General features: G+C 35.5%; 1 protein-coding gene across 1 annotated transcript in view; it reads right to left on the bottom strand.

Annotated features, from left to right (window-relative positions):
* Pard3b (par-3 family cell polarity regulator beta) overlaps nt 1-17,553 on the bottom strand; it is a 1,015,658-nt gene that overhangs the window by 365,841 nt on the left and 632,264 nt on the right. Inside the window, exon 16 of the mRNA XM_047544116.1 lies at nt 9,756-9,800. Coding sequence (XP_047400072.1) covers nt 9,756-9,800 — 45 coding nt within the window. The remainder of the gene's footprint in view (nt 1-9,755; nt 9,801-17,553) is intronic.

The raw sequence follows: 17,553 nt of genomic DNA, 5'->3' as shown, positions 1-17,553 counted from the left end.
ATTTGCTTATTTTAGCAAGAAGTAATCTAGGTTGCTTAAAGTTTTCCCTTTCATTTTCACATATTCATCATTTGTAAGTCTGCTTTTATTGGATGCAGTTGGTCATCATGAACCTCTAAAATAAAGAACTTTTTTGTAGATGGCATCACATCGGTGCCTTATTAAATAAATTAAAGGACTAAGTTCCTACCCTCTAGGATACCAAAAATTGACAGGCGGATTAATATTCCCTAAGTATGTTTTTCATTATGGCTCTTTTGTGGGCAACCCATAAATGAGGGGTCTCATAGTTAAGCCTCTTTTTCATTCCCTTATTCCCTGAAATACTTCAGCACCTCAAATGGGTTCCCCATATAACTCAGCAAGTCAGCCTTTCATCTTCCTCCAATAAGTAGAAACTGTCCCTTTCCCATGACTCTTCTGTATATAATCTGAGCCAGATCCCATACGAAATCCTTCCATTTGTATATTTCTATAGTTAGATTCAGCAAGTGATGTTTTACTATGTTTAAAAATGTTTTAAAATATTTAAACATTGTAAATGGTTAAAAAGGGAGGGGTTTGGGGAGATGTTGGTCAAAGAACATCCATTTACAGTTAAGACAAGAGGAATGAGTTCAAGAGATCTATTACAGCAGAGTGACTAGAGTGAGAGATATTTTCTTGAAATATACTAAGAGGATGTTAAATGTAGTCACCACATAAATGATAATTATGGGAGGCAATGCATTCCTACATTTAATTCCATAACATATGTATACTTCCAAATATCACAGTGTACATGATAAAAACAATTTTATGTCATTTTAAAATATATATAACTTTTAATGAGTGTTCATATTTTTAAACTCAGAACTCATTAAGTTGTACATTAAATATAGTCTTGATATAAAATTTAAACACTATAGATAAAATAGAAGGTTTCCTTGATCCCCACCCTTAATTTTCCTTCTCAGCAATGTTAACCCCTCTTACTTTCTCTAGGAATTTCGTTCATAAGTGAGCACACAGTATTTCCACTGTTTGCATTCCTGCTGTTGCATCCATGATCACCTTAAGAGCAGAATCCATATTCCACACAATTCTGTTTGTACTATCTGGCACAGAGTACTGCCATATAGTAAGGTGTTCAATAAATATTTGCTTAATAAATGAGTCATTGTTGCCCCACCATGATCCTTTCTATAGTTAACAACAACAGTCCTTCTGTTTATATGAGAAAAAGGTAGGTCTTGGGAATATTAATGGGGGCAAGGGAACCATGACTACTAACCAAAGGAGATTGAAAAACAGCCTTAGAGGAATCTTAGGGACTGGGATCTATGAAAAGACATATGCATTTGGTCTTTGTCACACTTCCTGGATCTCAGTTCCTGAAACACTTGGAATCTCCAAAGGGGTGTGTCTTTTTGTACCCTAATAAGACTCCTAAATGGTCTCTGAATATGGGACAGCTGTTAGGAAATCAACCAAGTGATTACAGGTTGAAACTCTCAGTACTGAGCCTCCATCTCTGGGGAGTGGAGAGGGGCTGAAGGTGTAGCTGATCGCTGGTGGCCATGATGTGATCAGTCATCAGTCATGCCTCTGTAATGAAGCCTTCACAAAAACCCCAAGGACTGTGTGCAAAGAGCTTCTGGGCTGTTCAACATCTACAGATTCTGTTGGATCTCAGAGTAGTGCTTCCTGGGTGTTTATATTTAGGGGGAAAAGGAGTATTATGTCACAATACACAGTATGATGAATAGATAAATAGATTGTTACAAAGTCTGTATCGATCTTAAGAAAATACAGACTTTTTATACTTGGAAGTTTATTCAGTTCTGGTGGGTTTTAATGGTAGACATTTTAAGGAAAAATTAACAGAGCTGTGCTAAATTATTCTGCCTTTCTGTTATCCATGCTAACTTTGGGAAAATTTTGAAGATTTAAATGATCATTTTCTGTATTAAATTAGGCAAAACGAGCAGTAGTGATACTAACAAATAAGAGATTGGTGAAATATAAATCACGTCTGAGCCTCAGTTCTGTTGCTGAACAGCGGGGCCTTTGCTGGGGTTCACTTCCCTCTCTCTAAGCCTCAGTCTAGTCTTTAAAAGAAGTTGGTTGAACTAGAGGAAGATAATGTTCCATTATGTTCTAACATTCTATGATCTACCACATACAGATAATTAGAAATATAATTGTAAGAGATAATGTTTTTCCCAAACAGTTACGTTTGGGGAAATTGTAGCTCATCTGTCAACCCAATCCTTGAATTCTAGTGTAATTGTGTGTGTGTAGTTTTGTTTGTGTATATGGAATATATTTTTTCCTACTTTTATACCCAATTTTCCTTCAATGACTTAAACATTTCCCATCATGAGTACCTATTATGTATGTTATTTCTTATCTTCTTGGGCAGCTTGTTGGCCACCCTATAATGTCATTGAATATAGTCAGTGCTCTCTTCCTAGTCCTTCCTTCCCTCACTAGTGTCTCTTTTCTCTCAGCATGGTGCAAAATTTTTCATTAATAACATAAGATAAAAGAATAAAAAAACTGTTCATATCTTTTCTGGATACATTTCTTTCTCTTTCTGTCTCTCTTTTTCTTTTAATATTAACCTTCAGGAATGATCCCCTCTGCTATTTCCATTTTCCATTTCTCCTTAAGCTGCCTCATTTTCCCCTCCCTATCTACTGAAATAGTTTTTGTTACTTCTCAAGTTCTAAATTTAGTGAAAAATTTGGCATCTTCTCATACCTTCTGTAACCTCGGGACCATTTCCTTTTGCAAATTCTTGATCCCCTCATTTGTCAGAGACAGGAGATCTTTTTAAGGAGTATTCCATTCAGGCCACCACTGAGTCTAAACTGACCCAAGCCTTTTCTCTATTCATCAAAGAAGTTAGGACTAATTCTCTTGGCAACTGCACAGTCATCTAAACAAACCCAGCCGATCATTACTGCCATCCTCAGTCACTGCCAAGCTACGAGACCCAGTCATCTAATCTTTTCTGGCTGCCAACTATATAACACTCTGTACTCATTGTGACTCCCTGTCCCACTTTTCCCCTCCGTCCCACTCTTGCCTTCCTGAGTCCAACCATCTTTCCCTGGCTGACAAAAGTACTGCACACTTTTGACTTCATCTCTAAAGTTCCCCTGGCTTTCAGCCTTAAATGAAATGTAGCTTGCCACTCAGAATTCTGCTTCCCCTTCAGTCCTTCAGTTGAAACTTCTCATCCAAACATACAGGTCAGGGTTGGGAGGGGGCCCCACTTCCTCCTCAGTTCTCACTCCACTTCCTGGGTTTTGCTTCTCTACCCTCATGCAAAATCTCTTTCATACCTCCTGCCAGCTGGCCTCTCTTCCCTCTTCTCCTGCTTGTCCCTGCTCTCCACCACCTTTGCCAACACTTCACTTAACAGGTAAACAGCGCAGAGCTCATGCTTTTCCTCTCTCTCTCCCATCTCCCTCTTATCACTTCTGTTGTCAAAGGTACCTGCCTCCAGAAACCACTGGTCCACAGAGGATATGAGATGCATGCGGAAAACATGATCTAACCTGCAGGTTAGAACTAACTCCACAAACTGCAGAGACCAGCAACAACCAGTCTACCTGAAGGTATGTGACCAAGAAATAAACATTTACCATTGGTTTCATGATGTAGCATGGCTGCAGCAATAACTGATTGATACACTGACAATCAAATTAGATCATCTTGTCACTTACCCACTGTTTAGTTAAAAAGAAAAAAAAAAAAAAAAACTCAAGCCTATTGCCTAAAGAGTTCTTACTTTTCTTTCCATTCTAATTTCTAACCACTTAAATTTACTTTTATCCACATATTACCCTGCCCCCACCTGCTTTTGGCTCTTTCAATCCCTGCAATCGCCAGATTGATATTACTAGAATACAAAAGGGAACACTCTCTCCTTAAATCTGTTTAGCGCCTGAGCCTGCAGGATAAAACCATACTCTTGGATTTGGCAGAACTTGCCCAGAATTGAATCTGTGCCTCTTTGCTCAACCTGGTGTCTTGCCAATCTCCCTTCATATTCCTGTCACAATGAATTGCGTATGGTTTCCTGAGTACACCTTGATGTTTCATGTTTTCATAACTTTCCATATGCCTAAAATCTGTTAGCTCATTGGCCTTTTCTGTATTTCCAACTTGTATTTGGCTATCAGATCCAGCTATGGAAGCACTTCCATCCTGAAACAGGACACACAGTCCCCAGTCCCACACATGATCAGCACTTTTTCCTCTTTGAGATTTCTGTCCTGTGCTCTTCAGCACAAATGTATCAAACAGATATTAATCAGACATTTATATTCTTTCTCTGCCACATATTGTAAACAATTTTTCTAAGGCAGGACCACATCTTATTTTACTCTGTCTCTCCAGCACTTACCAGGATCTGCCACAGAGAGTGGTCATTTCATAAATAGGAGTAGGACTGAAATAATTCATTTTGAAATTTGATTTGGAAAAAAAAAATGTTGTCTCTTTACTCATGAAATTCAGAGATGCACAGGCATTCTTTATATTTGAATAGTAAAGAATATTATTAAAAACACTGTTCCTAGTTCAGTGTGAGTCATTGAATTTTAGAGACCACAGTTTTCAGTAATGTTTTATAACACAGAAATGCTAGGGTTGCTTAGAAATCAAGTTTCTATGGGAGAAACCCTGGACGTATTGCCAATCTTCTTATGATAACTTCCTGATCCTATGAAATGCCAACCGAAGCTTAAACACGAGAGAAATGAATACATTTCCTATGTCTAAAGCAGTATTTTTCTAGCATAAGGAATGCCAAAAGCTTAAAAGGTACCCAGAAAGAATGTCTGTCCAAACAGATATGCTGTATTACCTTAACCAATCAATGAAGAAACAGTTCACGTCCACTAACCACTAATAATAAAATTTTAGTTCCTCATCAGTAGTAACCATAAAATCATGAAAAACAGCAACCCAATTAGAAGACTCAAATATGAAAAATGAACAAGGTTTGCATTCCAATGTTTAAGTATTTTAATTTTGGTAGTCTATAAAAATATGGACTACTAAGACAATAAAATTTATGAAATGTCACTCAACTTGCCACTCTTATAGTAAAGTGATGGATGTTTTAAAATGTTCCATCCTTTTGCAAGGATCCAGAAACTTTTCAGGCCCCATTCAAACTTTAGACAGTTTGAAGTTTGTACACATTGCATTTAAAACAGAAGGTAAAGTCTGCCAAAGTAGCAACTTCCTCATTAAACTCAGTCTTGCTATAAGGAAAGATATCTCTCACACATTTCCTGTAATTTACAGACAACACATGCACATCTTCTCTCTGATACATCAACTTGACCCACACATACATATACATATTACATACACATGCACATGCTCACATGCTCACAGGGAAACTAAGGCAAGAATGACTAGATTAGATGTCCCTCTCATACTCACTGAATTGCAGGAGTCTAGTAGACACTTATAATTATTGTGTTCCTATTTCAGCTAGCTATGTTTACGAAAGACAATTAAGAATTTATCAGGTTTCTTGTGTGTGTGTGTGTATGTGTGTGTGTCTGTGATCTTCTAACTAAAACTAGATGTAAGCACTTGACTCCTATATTTTCAGTTCCTGGGACTTTGGATTTTAGGTAGGTGCTGGTAAAACATGTATTGCCCCAAAGTATTACCCCTGCCACACAACATCTGGGTTTATATCCTAACCCTTCAGTGGCTAGCTGAGACATCAAATATTTAAATGCCCTGAGCATTTCTTCATCAGTACACTGTGCCAAGATATCAACTAAACATGGTGACTACAAGGCACCTCATATGTAGATATATCCTTAGATTGTTAATGAATACTTGCTCATGAATTGATAAACTTGCCTCAGAAATGGTCTGGACTTACTGCCAGCCATTACTTTCACAGATCTGCCTGTTTTACAGCTATATAGATAGGTGTTTGAGAATATAAGAAATTAAAACAGAAATAGGAAAGCTTTTTAGTCCATTTTGCTAATTAATATGTCAGAGCTCATAAAGAAGAGCTCACTGGCTTCCTTCAGTACTGCATCATCTTAAAAAGCTGGGTCAGCAAAGATCTCTGCAGACAGTCAATACATATTAAAACAGTTCCAAGCAGTAAATCAAAACAACTAAAAAAGAAGATGACACAGAAAAAAAGTAAAATTTATAAATTTTTTCTGACTGACTCTAGAAGAGCAGTTTAGGTGCCAATTCAGTACACAGAAAGAAAAAGTTAGAAAAATCTCCCTCTCAAGGATACTTTATGATTCTGAATATTACCAAAATTAAAGCATAATTTTAAAAAATCAAATGCCAAATTTGATGTCCTTTTCTGTGCCTTCTAATGTTTCCCTAGAATATTTAAGTCATTTAAAAGAGTTGCTTTATTGTTTAAAATGTATTTTTCTCTGTTTTTCTCTCTCCCTGCCTTTCTAGGATTTGTATTTTGTTTAATTAGTGAGACAGGGAAAGAGGCTAAAAATGTTTTTGGTTTTCCAAGGTTCACGGAAATTTGTGATTTTCTTAAAGAAACTGAACAAAAGGCATTTTAATTCTAACTTCTCTGGGTTGGATCCACCATTCCCTAGATATGAACACCTCTCTTCTGGGGAGGAGGACCCTATAAGATTATGAGCAGGAGAATCATCCTGCTATCTTCCTTGCCCAGTTATAAGGTGGTATGCACTGTTACGGGAAGCCCTACAGCAGGCTTTTAGAGGAATCTCAAGAACACTGGGTTGATTATAGAAGGGGTAAGCGGAACACAATATTTTGGGCTAAAATGTTAGAATGATTTACCCTACCTGGGCTTTTGATTCAATCTGAACTCTGAGGAATCAACAACTTAAAGATTAAGCCAAGGAAAAAAGGAAAAGGTGCCAAAAATCTTGTCACAAATTTGGGTTGTTCCCAAGCCAGACCAACAGATGGAACTTGGCACAAAATGGCCTTGTACACAATAAGTAGCTGACTCAGAAGAAATTTCAACTCACTTGAATTTATTAAAATGTTGAATATCATCCTGAATAAGAAGATGGATGATAGATTTAGGTCAGCACATACAATTTAATTTGTTTAACTTTCCGATAGTCTTGGATTGTATTAAACCTGCCCACATTTCCAGAATTAAAGAGAGAGAGCCATTTTCTTCTTAGGAAAAAAATAGGATTTTACTTAAAGATTTGGGGAAGAAGAAAGGAAATTGCAACAAGAACTTGAGTGATCCCTTTTAACTCTGGTGAGTTAAGTAGGATCATAGAACTTTACAAGGTAAAATGCAACCTAGTAACTTGTTTAGTGGTCACAGACCACTTTAGAAGATTGAGAGTATAGTTAAATATTAGGTGAATTTTAAACATTATTTCATAACTGAAAGAGCTTATCAGAATTAAAAGGACCTTTAATCCTCTGCTCCATGCCCCCTCACCAAAGCCAGATGAGAAATTCCCCTGCATAAGTGTAGTGTATATAAGGAACCTGCATTTTATATGAGGGATGAGTTCCTGAGGATCATTGTAAGACTAATTTTCCAAATAAAAGAAATGTAAAAACCTGAGGTAGGGTATATTCTTGGAGCATATAAATTTATAACCTTAGTCTTACATTTTTCTTAATAATGTTCTCATTTTCTCAAAAGTGTCTAGTGTTTTATAGGATCCTCTCCTTGAATTTTGTAATACTAGGCTATAGAATTTTAGGTCATTGTTTAGCTTTCCTCATTACATGCCATTTTTGATCAAAAGTTCTCAAGTTTCTGACTGTGTTTTAGTATTTTTACTGGTTCCACAGACACCCAATGACAAACTCATGATGTAATCATAGGATATAAAAGTACCTAAAAACATAAAAATAGGGAATGTTGGAATAGCAGTACATTAATAACAGAAATCTCTCTAAAACATCTGACATATATATTTAAACAGTATGGTTCATCACATATAAGTGGGTTGGTTCTATTTTTATCTCCCAGTTAAAGTAAAGGTGCTATAGGGAGTTTACAATAAATCTACTGGCAGCTTTGAATTTTTGCCATTTTTGAATTTTTTTTTAAACTTGGAAAGTTATTATTTCAAGTTTATACTTAGAATGGTTCTTTATTAATATTTTATATCATATCATATAAAAGACATATCATTTACCTAAAATAATATAGTAATATACTAAGACAACAATGATATCAGAAATAGTGACAATAAGTTTTAATTACTGGCTAACAATAACTTGTTTGGAAATCAACTAAAATTAGAATAAGATTTAATATTCTGTAATTAGCAGGAACACTTATTCTTTGCTTGTTTTCACAAATCAAGCTGATAAAATATTCTTAAAAATGGTTTCAAGTTTTTTTCATTGAATCCTATGCCACTACATAAAAAGACTTTAGTATTCAAGTATGAGTATGTGTAGAACTATTAACATGTGCAGGAGTGTACATTTCAGATGAAATAATGTAGGCTATCCTTGGGCAGGTTTCCTAAAAATATTTCCAGTAGTATTTAATGGAAGAAGATGATAGGGATATGCAGCATGAGCCAATTTGGCACTCCATGGAAATCTTTTCTTTTGTAGTGATCTAACCTTTTAGATTCTTATTAGGAAAAACGGGAGGAAAAAAAGAAGACAAAAGAGTTGTGAACCAGCCCTTCCCTGCTGTTGTCACTAAAGAATCTGGTAAAAGAAGAAAAGGAAAAGAAAAAAAAAATCATAATCTTGCCCTGGAACATGATGGAGGTAATGAGGCATCCAGGCGACTTACTGCTGAAAATGTAATTGGCACATAAACACAGAGACACTCGGTGATGGGGAAGACTTCTTTGTTTCAGAAACAGAGGGATGCCAACAAATCATAACCCTTCTGTGTTTGGAGTGGCAATTCTAAGAGTCAAATGGATGTTTTTTTTTTTCCCCCCCCAAATAATGCACCCCCAGAAGAAAGGGATTACTGAGGTATTTGCTAGCTTAGTAGCTCTAACTATTTGCAGCTAATGTGAATAAATGGTACCAAAGGAAGAGCAAAGGAAGAGCAGGCTTCTGCACAATGAAGGGCAAACACAAAGATGCCACACACATGATAGAGAAAGACCAAGAAGACCCTTAGAGATCCAAGTGGACTTCCCAGATAATATCAAGGGAGATTCATGAGTGAAAAGAGGATAACATAATCATTTCTGGCACAGTCCCTTTTGTGACTCTCTTCTGGGGAGGAGGATCCTATAAGATTATGAGCAGGAGAATCATCCTGTTGTCTTCCTTGCCCAGGCAAGGAATATATGCATTATATATATTTTTAAGTTTAACTTAATTTTTATTTATTTATTTTTTATTTTTTTGAGGAGAAAGGAATGAGTACATCTTTTTTTATTCTGGAACTCTTTTGCTTTTTTAATGTGAAAGTCATTATTGGAAAGAATTTTGAAATTTCTTTGGTTTTCTTTATAAAATTTTATTTGTTTTAAGTGTTCAGCTAGCATACAGTTTCAGATTTGGGGTTTTATAATTATTTTTTTGGAAACCTTTCTTCTTCCCTTTCAAACATTTTGAGTCAGCATGCATTATGCCACTATGCACACAGCCAAGCAATAATTCATCTTTGTGGAAGTCAAAGACATCTCATGTATTAATTAGAAAGCCTTTCAGTGACTGGTGGGTAGAAACAGGTTCCAACTGCTACTAAAACATAGCCAGGGATTTCCAGGAAGGGAACAGAAAAGCAGAGACGAGGAATTTCTTACCCGATTGGTGTCCAGCCAATGAATGAACTTTGCTTTCATCTGGCACTGAGGAGAAAAAATAAAAGAGACAAGGATTAGATCTGCTTGTAAATCAGACATTTTAAAAACAATAAATTAATAGAAAATCATAATAAGTTAAGTCTTTTACTGGCAACAATTTGAGAAAAATTTCCTTCCAGATTACCCTGGGGTACATCATTTTTATTGATAGACATTTTAAAAACAGCCATGAAGAAATATGTTTATTAGATATTCTATGAATATGACATCATTTTTAAAAACTTCCAATACTTTCAGTTCTTTTAACTGGGTTGTTGCTTCCATATCCATAAGAGGAGAAACTAAATTCAAGGGCCAAAGAGATGTATGATATATCACAAAGTTCTGTGAGCATAAGAGCAATGTATGCATTTCCCAATACTCAAGGATTAGACTTTTGTATCTGGTCAAAATGGAGAAAAAAAAAGATTTATAATTCCCTGGAAATAGTTAAAAACTAGACAAAACATGCATTTGTCTAATTAGATGTCAGGTAACAAAGGACAGTGACTCCGAAGACAGAGAACAAATGGGGTGAACCCTACAAGTGCCCCAGCTTGCTGTCTAGAGAAGGTTTCCAGATGGTTGTACAGGGAGGAGGAAACTGAGGCAGGATCTAGTGAGTTCTCAAACTTGAGCACAGGTACAGGATGTCCAGGGAAACCAGGACAGATGGAATGTCCAGGACAGAGAAGCAGAGAGAAGAGAGACATACAGATTTCTTTCTGACATCTTCCAAGAATTCCTTCCTGGATTTAATTGAATACTGATGATCACATGTGCATGAGACAAGTACCCAAGACCTCAAAAAACTGGCCCCAAATGGAAAGGAAGTAGCATCTGTAGTAGAACAGGAAATAGTGCCTATTCCCAATGGCTAGAGTGGAAAGTTCCATAATTCACGGGTGTCAGGTAGAATATGAAGACGGGTCTTGCCTCAATAGGAGGAAAATTAACCCCTAATTAACAGTCAGATGAAATGGATAAATTTTTGAAAGGTATGGATTACCAAAGCTTATAAAGGGAAAAAATAAATGTATGACTAGCCTGATAACTAATTTTTAAAATGAGTTTGTAGGTAAAACTTTTCAAAAAACAAACAACAAAACCCCTCTAGACCCAAATGGCTTCACTGGTGAATTCTATCGAACATTTAAGGAAGACATAATGATTCTACAGAATCTGATTCTACAGAAGTGCTACAAAATAATTTAGAGGAGGGAAGATTTCCCATCTCATCCCATAGGGCTATTGTTAAACATACTAATATCAGAAAAAGACATCACATAAAAACCACTAACCAACATTCCTCATTAACATAGGGGCAAAGTCCTTAATCTTTTAGCAACTTTGCATGGATAACCATGTTGATATTTGACAATAGTTGTTTACTTGTTCACCATGCACCACTGTCTATGCTAGTCTAAAAAACTCTGGTGTGCAAAGGTGCAAAAAAAAAGGTAGGGCATTAGGTAATTTAGGTGTTATCTCATAAGTAATAGAACACTCACAGCAGGTATTACCTCCAAGTTTACCTGGCTCTAAATTCATCTTATGGTAGAAGAAAAGCAAAGAGAATGCTAGTGACCATGTGGTCTTGTTACATATAGTTAGTGTGAAAAAAGGGGATTGTATAAAGTTAATACTTTTGATAGTGTTTCAAGTTTTGTCTTTTTTTCCTTTTAATCTTAGCTGATTTAAATGCTGAAAATTCCCTAGCAACATTAGATATAACAAGGAACTTCTTAACTTTTTGGCTGAATAATGTCTATTATTCCTAGTAGGAATACTTATCATTATTTTAATTGACAATTTTAAATTCTTTAGAATACTAAAATAAACTATTTTTAAAAACAGTGTGGAAAATCCAAATGGGTGATAGGCATAAAAATTAGGGGTCTTTCTCCAAAATATTCCCTGACACAGATGTCTATCTTTAGGACAGAAGATAAGTGAATAAACATAATAGAAATGAGAGGGAACTGTAATGACTTAATTAACAGAATACATCTTATTTAAAGGTTAAATTTGGAACAATCATCTTTTATACACATGCTTAGTTCTGGGAAGCAATTTAAATAACAGTAGCAAATGAGAAAATGAGGTAAAATTACACACACCACCAAGTTTTTTTTTTTTTTTTTTAAATGGCAAGTGTTATAATTATACCCAACTTCCTTTATAACCCACATCACCTTAGGGCTACTATTAAAGTTCTGTCTTGGGGCTGGCACTTAAGGGTAGTATTTGCACTGTGCAGAGAGTTCGGTGACTGGAGAAGGAGCAGTATGAACAATGGCAGTGGGTCATTTTAAATAAAGGACATCTTTATAAGAAATTGAAAAATGAGCAGATCTGGTGTGGAAAAGGATTTCCATTCTAAAATAGGAGGGTACCCTAAATATCAAGTGATAGAGTGTTGCTGGAAAAAGGGCTTAAATTTTAATTCTAATTCTGATGACACAATTTCCCCCTTCCCTCCCTTTCTTTTCTCTCTCCATTTCTCTGTCTCTGTCTCTCTGTCCCTCTCTTGCTCTCGATTTCAGGTTACTAGAGCTCATTACATTCCCTTGTAGTCCATTGTTTTTACCCAACAACAAGTACTACTTGTTCTTTATCTTAAAGGAATATAGTAATTGAAAAGATATTAATGAAATGCTGAGTCTTCTGAAGATGTAATTCACAGGCATTTTTATTACGATTGTTTTCATTATAGCCATTATTAAACACTTAGAGGGCACCATGAAATCACTCCTTTTGAGGTATCTCTGTATTTATTTAGATGATGAGATTTCGGTGCTAACCTCCTGTTTCTTGACATTCAACACAAGATCGATGCATACTATTTGATTTAGTTACTACAAGGTGATTAATAAAGAGAGCACCCTGTGGCTTGGACATTTGTTAATTTCCTGGTGTGCCCTCTGATTCAGGAGACTCACCTGGGAAACACAGCAGCCTGATGGCCTATGTTGTAATTCTTCTGGTTCTAAGTGTTTGAAGCTAATTAGAACTGCCCAACCACCTATAGTGCCTTTTAAAAAAGCATCAACAGAGTATATATATATTTTTTGTTTAATTTCAACCAGGTTCATTGTTAGCATTAAGAGAAAGAAAATATGAGGAAAAAATTCGGTGAACAAGATGGCATTGTGCGAACTTTTTAGTGGCAAACATTGAAGTGCATATAATACTCACATGCCTTGACTTCCCAGTAGGATGCCTTTATATTAATATAGTGATCACTTAAAGTGTTTTATTCTTTTGTCAAGCCTCCTTATACACTTCAAATGCTTCTCACCAGGGGAAAACAATCCCCTTGCTTATTGATAGCATTTGACACGCATTCTATAACATAAGTGACTATTAGGAACTGCACTTGCTTAATAAAAATTTGCAGAACAGTGGCAGATTTGGTGAGTTAATGGGCCCCATATGCTCTTCTGAGAGTGACAGAATATGGTATATTGCTAACATGCACAAATCTCTTCAGATAAAAATTGCTATCAGCTACAGTTATTCTTTTTGAGAATGCCAACACTGTGTCATGAATGGGGAATATGCAAATATGTTCACATTCCCACTATTTTATATTGAGATACTTTGAGGCAAAGCAGCACTCTAAAATCTGATGCAATGCATGCTTTTTACATAGACAGCTTTATTTCACTTAATTTTTGATTTTCATATCATTGATATAATAAAGACTGCAATTTTGAAGCTTAAGTTTGCCACAATAAAAAATATTTCTTCTAATGAGGCCATAAACATTTCTCTTTTGATAGTTTTCTAGACTAAATATCAAGTAATTCCTTAATGGTTAATAAATTTGTTTCCAAGACTTGTTCCTTCAGAACTTAAAACTGATGTACTTGCCGATATTAAGAATCAATTTTCCTCTCCTTTAGCAGATCAATTTCTGTGCCACTGATTGATTTCCAGAATTTCTAAGGAATGCAAACCTGTTACTAGTTGTAAATTAAGTTCCCTTCTTAACAACCATGAGCTACTACTGCCTTAATTTATGGTGTTCTCTTATGTCAATGACTATTTGGCATACTCTTCTCCTTAGGGAGACTTTTTGAGTTTTCAGCACTGTAAATTTTTTTGTGTTAAAAAATTCTTCCATCTTTTGAATCTCTCTCTCACGCATGTGCACACACACACACACACACACACACAACACAAAACCAAAACAAATCAAGCCTTTCAATAAATCAAGGAGTTAAGAAATTGGTACAAGAGAACGATATAAACATTTATGTCACAGACTCTTTTAGCAAGCTTCCCCAAAAGCATCAAGCTCATTCCATATATGTTGTTGCTCAGGCACTAAGTGAAGTAGAACTTTTCTTTCAGTATCAGAGTGTATCTCTAAGCCATGGTAACACAGGATAAAAATGAGGGGCCCATGCCCCTCAATATTATCCAACTGTCCATATGTTCACAACTTTTCAGCGGTGTCTTCAAAATTCTCTTTTCACAAACTTTAGGAAACCTTCAATCAGAAGCTGAGAAAAATCTAATACTTCTTGAATGTTCTTACACTACTTACTGTCTTTAGCTCCTTTAAGAGTATTAGAAAAAGTGTATCTTTCATAAATTAATTATTTCTTTTGTTTTGAATTTATTCAACAAATGTGGTTTTCTTCAAAATAACCAGACATCAAATCCTGTAGTCTAATGAGTAATACAAGCAAGTAATATGGGTGATGCAATAAAATGTGTGAAATATTTGAAAGAAGGAAAAGGATATGCTTTAGGAACAGCGGAAAGCTAGAAATACATGCGGGTTCATAAACACAAGAGACGTTTTCGGTGAGAACTTAGGTCAATTAATCTGAGCAGCAAAGACAACTTCTAGCACCTGGGACATCTTTAGTTAGGGGAAGGGAATAAGGGGCACAGAAAGGGTGGAGGACTCAGGCTCCAGCTTAAAGGGGACAGGCTTCTGATGCTGCATTCATGTGTGAGTACAAACTAATTATTGAGTCTTTTTCAGAATTACTGATCGTATTTGTAAGATGCAAATAATGGTCCATAGGAAGAAGAAGACCACTCATCATGGAACTTAGCAGAAGTTGGTGCTTGAAAATAGATTCTTTCCCATCTCACCACTACTGCCAAGCCCTTTCTTCGCACATCAGCACATCACGAGTAGCATGCTTCTGAATAGGTTATGCAAGGTCATGTGATAATATGATATTCCAATAGCACTGCTATTCCTTTAAACTGTAATGAAAATTCACCCACTCTCTCACTTGGCAAACATGCTTTATGATTACATAGACTGCCATCTTCTCCAGGTCTCCAAGCTGAGTTTAGGGACCAAAATAATTTGTAAATATCCTACCTGTTTGTGTATGGGTCTGTTACTTACTAAACTATGAACACCTTCAACAGGGCAAATGTCTTGTTTAGCCATTTTAACCTAGAATCACATATGGTACCTGATAGGTACTCATACCTGATAGCTGCTTAGTGAATGAATGCACATGTGTGAGAATAAAGAAAAGTGGCAGTCTGTACATGGAGCAAAGCATTCTAAACGAATGAATAAAGCAATGGTTTCAAATATATGCACATATACGTATTAACTATATGAATGGCACAAGACAAATGTGTATAAATGTTGTCAGATTCTTGTGGCACGATCTGCAAATTCCTGGCAAAGAAGGAGTAGGAGAAGGTGATTGAGTCTGATTCTGGCACAGGGCAAAATGAAGACCAACACATCACATATGTGACTCACTGTGATCCTATGTATTGTTTGGCCTGTTGGCATGAGGCACACCTGTCCTTCACGTGGTCTGACACTTGAAAGAGCAGTTCCCTCTATTTATTGACAATATCCCTTACATTTCTAAAATTAACTAAATACTTGGTAAAAAAAAACTTCTCTTTTTACTAGGGGAGAGTTTCCAAATTGTAAGCAGAACAAGTAAATGTCTTTCTTGCTATCTGATATTTTTAAAAAAACACTAGCTTTCAAATTTGCTTTTATTAAATATTGAAGAACTAAAAAAATAATAACAGCATATGTGTAAGATATAAATGACGATAATAAAACCAATGCTGGGTTTAAAAAGTCACACACTTGTTAAAGAATGTGTGATTTCACCTTTGAAGCACCAGGCATGTTCCAGTCCAATGTCACTCCTTTCCCTCTCTGCTCATAGGTAAGCACAATCGTGAATTTTGTACTTTATAATTCTCTTGCTTTTCTATATAATTATGCCTCAAATCTGTCATCAAATAATATTTTTTTGAATTTGTATCTTAGATTAAACAATACTGGATTTTGTCAAATACTTTTCCTGAGTCTACTGATGTGGTCATATAGTCATATGGTTTTTCTGTTTTAGGGGGGGAAATGACTTACATTAATTTCAAACGTTATATACCAACATTGCATTCCTTGGATAATCCCCACTTAGTCATGAAAAAGTATCTTTTTAATATATTGTTGGGTTCATTTTGCAATTTTTTTTTTTTTTTTGGGACCAGGTACTTAACCACTGAGCCATATCCCCAGTCCTTTATACTCACTAAGTTGCTTAGGGCCTCACTAAGTTGCTGAGAATGCTTTGAACTTGCGATCCTCCTGCGTCAGCTTCTGAGCTGCTGGGATTACAGACATGCACCACTGCACCTGACACAAAATTTTAAAAATGGATTTTGCACTCACTTATTAAGGACATCAGCTTAAAGTTTTCTTCTTTGTTTTTGGTATCAGGATAATGCTGGTTTCATAAAATGAGTTGGGGAAGTGTTTCTCCCTCTTTATTTAGTTGGAAGAATTTCTGCAGAATTGTTTTTCTTCCTATAAAACATTTAAGCTTCATCAGAAAATCCATCTGGGCCTGGAATTTCATTTGTGGGGAAGTATTTAATTATAATTCAATTTCTTTAATAGCTACAGGGCTAGGCAGACTATTTATTTCTTCTTGCATATATTTGATAGTTTGAATCTTTCAAGAAATTTGTCCATTTTTCTGGTTGTAGATGGACACAATACCTTTATTTATTTTTATGTGGTGCTGAGGATCAAACCCAGCGCCTCACACATGCTAGGCAAGTGCTCTACCACTGAGCCACAACCACAACCCTGTCCTTTACATCTTAACTGTTAACTTTATTGTTCATATATTTCCACATTATCCTTTTGATATTTGTAAAATATGTAGTGAATTCTTTCAATACTACTAATAATGTTTATATGTCTTTTGATACTGATCAGTGAGATCAATAGATTATTATTTTTAATAACCTTTTCGAAACACTAGCCTTTCATTTCAGTGAATTTTCTCAAATTTTTCCAGCTCTTTAATTATTGCTCTGGTTTTTATTATTTTTCTTATGCTTAGTTTGGGTTGCATTTACTCTTTCTATTTTCGTAAAATGAAATCTGAGGTCCTTTGAGAAACTTCTTCCCTCTCTAATATTGCTCAGTGCTATCATTACCCCATAGTAGCCCACTTCAACTTGTTCTTTATTCCACAGATTTTTGCATGCAGTGTTTTTCATTTTCAATCAGTTCAAATACATTCTAATTTCTTTGTTCTTCTTTGATCTGTGTGTTATTGAAAGGAGTATTATTTATTTTCCAAGTATTTAAGGATCTTCCTGAGTTCTTTGGATAATTGAATTCTAATTTTACTGTAGTGACATCATATACAGCATATGACCTTGAATCCTTTCAACATTTTTTTTAATTATTTATTTTTTATTTTTTACAGACTGCATTTTGATTCATTGT

The sequence above is a fragment of the Sciurus carolinensis genome, chromosome 3 (genome assembly GCF_902686445.1).
Source record: "Sciurus carolinensis chromosome 3, mSciCar1.2, whole genome shotgun sequence".
In the NCBI taxonomy this organism is placed as follows: Eukaryota; Metazoa; Chordata; class Mammalia; order Rodentia; family Sciuridae; genus Sciurus; species Sciurus carolinensis.
The sequence above is the reverse complement of the archived record's forward strand: the minus strand, read 5'-3'. Positions and strand labels throughout refer to the sequence as shown.